At 37.1% G+C, this 4265-nt stretch overlaps 1 protein-coding gene across 9 annotated transcripts in view; it reads right to left on the bottom strand.

Annotated features, from left to right (window-relative positions):
- LOC117175790 (protein alan shepard) overlaps positions 1-4265 on the bottom strand; it is a 79574-nt gene that overhangs the window by 9923 nt on the left and 65386 nt on the right. For all 9 annotated transcript variants that reach the window (XM_033365880.1, XM_033365565.1, XM_033365641.1 and 6 more), the window contains one exon: positions 1623-1715. In XM_033365880.1, coding sequence (XP_033221771.1) covers positions 1623-1715 — 93 coding nt within the window. The remainder of the gene's footprint in view (positions 1-1622; positions 1716-4265) is intronic.

The following is a 4265-nucleotide window of genomic DNA, read 5'->3' as shown; positions in this document are numbered from 1 at the left end:
AGGGGAAATGAGGGGCCGGAATTAGGGGATTGAAAGAAATGAGAAGTAAGGTATTTAGGGGAAATGAGGGATGTGGAAGGGAGGGAAATTCAGGACAGTGGAGGGAGAGGAAATAAGTAGTTGGAAAAGTAAGGAATTGAGGGAAAAGTGGGGAGAGAAAATAAGGAAATTGGGAAGTAGATGATTGAGGGGAGAGTAGGGTATTAAAGGGAATGTAGGGGAGAGGAAATAATAAGATTCGGAATTAGGAAAATTAGAAATAAGGAGTTGAAAAGTAGGGGTAAAAAGTAAAGGAATGTGTGAATGGGAAGTGGAAGATCTAGGGGAAATGAGGGACGTAGGATCGAGGGGAATTAATGAGAGTTCTTTGGTAATTAGGGGATTAAGGAGAAATGAGGGAGGATAAGTAGGAGAATTGAGGGACGGGAAATGAGGTGTTGGAAAAAAGGAGGTTTAGGGGAATTGAGGAATGGGGAAGTGAGGGCAATTGAGGACAGTGGAGGGAGAGGAAATAAGTAGTTGGAAAGTAAGGAATTGAGGGAAAAGTAGGGAGAGAAAATAAGGAAATTAGGAATTTGGAAGTAGAAGACTGAGAGGAGAGTAGGGTATTAAAGGGAATGTAGAGGAGAGAAAATAAGAAGATTCGGAATTAGAAAAATTAGAAATAAGGAGTTGGAAAGTAGGAGAAAGAAAGTAAAGGAATGTGGGAATGGGAAGTAGAAGATCGAGGAGAAATGAGGGACGTAGAATCGAGGAGAATTAAAGAGAGTGGTTGATAAAGGAGAAATGAGGGAGGATAAGTAGGAGAATTGAGGGAAGGGAAAATGAGGTGTTGGAAAAAAGGGTATTTAGGGGAAATAAGGTAGTGAGAGGAATTGAGAAGGAGATTCAGGCAAAATGCGAGATGTGGAAGTGAGGGCAATTGAGGACAGTGGAAGTAGAGGAAATAATGAGTTGGAAAGTAGGGAATTGATGAGGAATTAGGGGAGAGAAAATAAGGAAATGAGGGATTGAGAAGTAGGGGATTAAGAGAAATTAGGGACGGAGAATCGAGGGGAATTAAAGGAAGCGGTGCTAGGGGAAAGAAGAAATTGGAAAGTAGGGGATTTGTGGGGACATGATGGAAGGGGAAATTAGGGTTTAGCAATTAGGGGATCGAGTAAAAAATTGGAGGGGGTTAAGTAGGAGAATTTAAGAGGAGGAAAAATGAAGTGTTGGACAAAAGGGGGTTGAGGGGAAATGAGGAATGGGGAAGTGAGGGCAATTGAGGACAGTGTAGGTAGGGGAAATAAGGAGTTCGAAAGTAGGGAATTGAGGGAAAAGTAGGGGTGAGGAAATAAGGAAATGAGGTGTCGAGAAGTAGGGGATTAAGAGGAAATGAGGGACCAAAAATCGAGGGGAATTAAAGGGAGTGGTTTGGTAATTAGGGGATTAAGGGAAGTAGGGGATTGAGGGGAGGAACTAGTGGGAGAAGAAATGAGGAAGGGGAAGTAGAGGATGAGCAGATTGGCGAAGGGAGGGCTTATTAAAAGGCTATGAAACCCTTTCATTTCGACTCGATTTGAACTAACTATTATCACTTGAATGTAGATTTTTCGTATGAATTGGGCAAGTTTACTTACAGAACCGGTGCCCAGATGTAAGGTGGACATTTGGGTCGTGAGTTGAGGAATCATACTGTATTGTGGGTTGCTAGGATCAGCCGATGGCATCATCTATAAATAGAACAAGGAGAGAAATATTGTCAGCTGCGAGAGATCTGGAAAGATATGTACTAACTTGATTAACTAAATTTTAATATTACTTGTAAATTGTATACAAACGAGCAATTTTTCAAACTATTCTTAACATTCCAAAAATGCAAAACATGCTTATTATAAAGATTAATAAATTCAAAGTGTCCACACCTTGAATATGTTCAATTTGAAAGATTGTAAATTTAAGAGCATCCAGTTTCTAAATTGCATATCAATTTCAAGGCATTCAATTTTTGAATCGCTCAAATTCAAATGGTTAAAAGGTTTGAAGTACGAAAGGGAACAGGATTATTCCGAATTTTAAATATCAAAAAGGATAACATGCTACATTCAGAGATGATTTTATGATTAAGTGAATTTTGCAGTAAAAAGAGTTCGGAACCTATTTCAAACTGGTTAGAAGCATATTTTAGAATACGGTCCAAGAATGTTAAAAATCATTTTTCAAACTGATTGGCCAATGATTCTGCAAACAGGTTCCCTGCCAATTCCAACAATTTTGCACAAATCATATTTATACCTAGTTAAAACAAAACCTAACAATGTTTTTAACCAGTTGGAGCCGATTCTAACTAGCGTTTCCAGCCACTTGAAACAGGTCGTAAATATATTTCTAATCAGTTGGAGCAGGTCATTTATATGTTTCCAAACAGTTTGAGCAGGTTCTATCCAACGTTTCTTACCAGTTAGAACAGGTTCTAACCCTGTTTCCGACCATTTTTAGCAGGTTATAATCATGTTTACAACCAGTTGGAAGATGTTCTAATCAGTCTAAATATGTTCTAACCATGTTTCTAACAAATTGAAAAATCTTCTAATCCGCTCAAACAAGTCCTAGTCTAGTCTCTGACCAGTTGGAATAGATTCTAACAATATTTCTGACCAGTTGGACCCTTTTCTAACCATGTTTCTAACAAATTGGAACATGTTCTAATCGCGTTTCTAACCAGTTAGAACGGATTCTAAACCCTGTTTCTAACCAGTTGGAACGTGTTCTAATTATGTTTATAATCAGTTGGGATATGTTCTAACTTTGTTTCAATCCAGTTGGAACATATTTTAATGATCTTTTTAACCAGTAGGAATGTTCTGACTATGTTTCTAACCAGTTGGAGCATGGTCTGACTAGGTTTATGACCCGTTGGACCATGTTCTAATCATGTTTCTAACCAGATATAATATATTCTCACTGTGTTTCTAACCACTAGGAACATATTTTAATTATATTTCTAACCAGTTGGAAAGTTCTGACTATGTTTCTAACCAATTGTATTGTGTTCTACCCAGTCGAAACATGTTCTAATCATGTTTCTAACCAGTTGAAATATGTTCTAACTGTGTTTCTCAGCAGACGGAACATACTCTAATTATGTTTCTAACCAGCTGAAACAAGTCCTAGTTTTTTGTAGTTGGAACAGGTTCTAAACATGCTTCTGACCAGTTGGAACCTGTTATAATTATGTTTCTGACCAATTATAACATGTTCTAATTTTATTTCTATCCATTTGGAGCGGGTTCTAACCCTGTTTCTAACCAGTTGGAATGGGTTCTAACAGTGTTTCTAACCACTTTGAACATATTCTAATTATCTTTCTGACCAGTAGGAATGTTCTGACTATGTTTATAACCAGTTGGAGCATAGTCTGACTAGGTTTATGACCCGTTGGACCATGTTCTAATTATGTTTCTAACCAGATATAATATATTCTCACTGTGTTTCTAACCACTAGGAACATATTTTAATTATGATTCTAACTAGTTGGAAAGTTCTGACTATGTTTCTAACCAATTGGATTGTGTTCTAACCAGCCGCAACATCAGCAGACGGAACATACTCTAATTATGTTTCTAACCAGTTGGAATGATCTGACTATGTTCCTTCTAACCAGTCGAAATATGTTTCTAACCAGTTGAAATATGTTCTAACTCTCTTCCTCACCAGCTGTAACAGGTTTTGACTGTGTTTCTAACTAGTTAGAACATGTTCTAATTATGTTTCTAACCAGTTGGAATGTTCTGGCTAGGATTCTAACCAATGAAAGTAAGTTTTAACTGTGTTTCTAACCAGTTGGAACATATTCTAACTGTGTTTCTAACCGCTTGGAACATATTACAATTATGATTCTGACCAGTTAAAACATGCTCTAAATATGTTACTAACTAACCGAAACATGTTCTAATCATGTTTCTAAACAATTAAAATATGTTTTAACTGCCTTTCTAACCAGTTGGAATATATTCTAATTATGTTTTCAATCAGTCGAAACATGTTCTAACTGTGTTTCTAACCAGTTGAACCATGTTCTGACTAGGTGTATGACCCATTCTAACATGTTCTAATCGTGTTTCTAACCAGTTGGAAGGTTCTGACTATATTTCTAACCAATTAAATTATGTTCTAACTGTGTTTCTAACCAGTTGGAACATGTTCTGACTAGGTTTATAACTAACCGAAACATGTTCTAACCATATTTCTAATCAGTTGGAACAGCTTCCAACTGTCTTTCC

Source organism: Belonocnema kinseyi, chromosome 1 (assembly GCF_010883055.1).
Source record: "Belonocnema kinseyi isolate 2016_QV_RU_SX_M_011 chromosome 1, B_treatae_v1, whole genome shotgun sequence".
Taxonomy (NCBI): Eukaryota; Metazoa; Arthropoda; class Insecta; order Hymenoptera; family Cynipidae; genus Belonocnema; species Belonocnema kinseyi.
The sequence above is the reverse complement of the archived record's forward strand: the minus strand, read 5'-3'. Positions and strand labels throughout refer to the sequence as shown.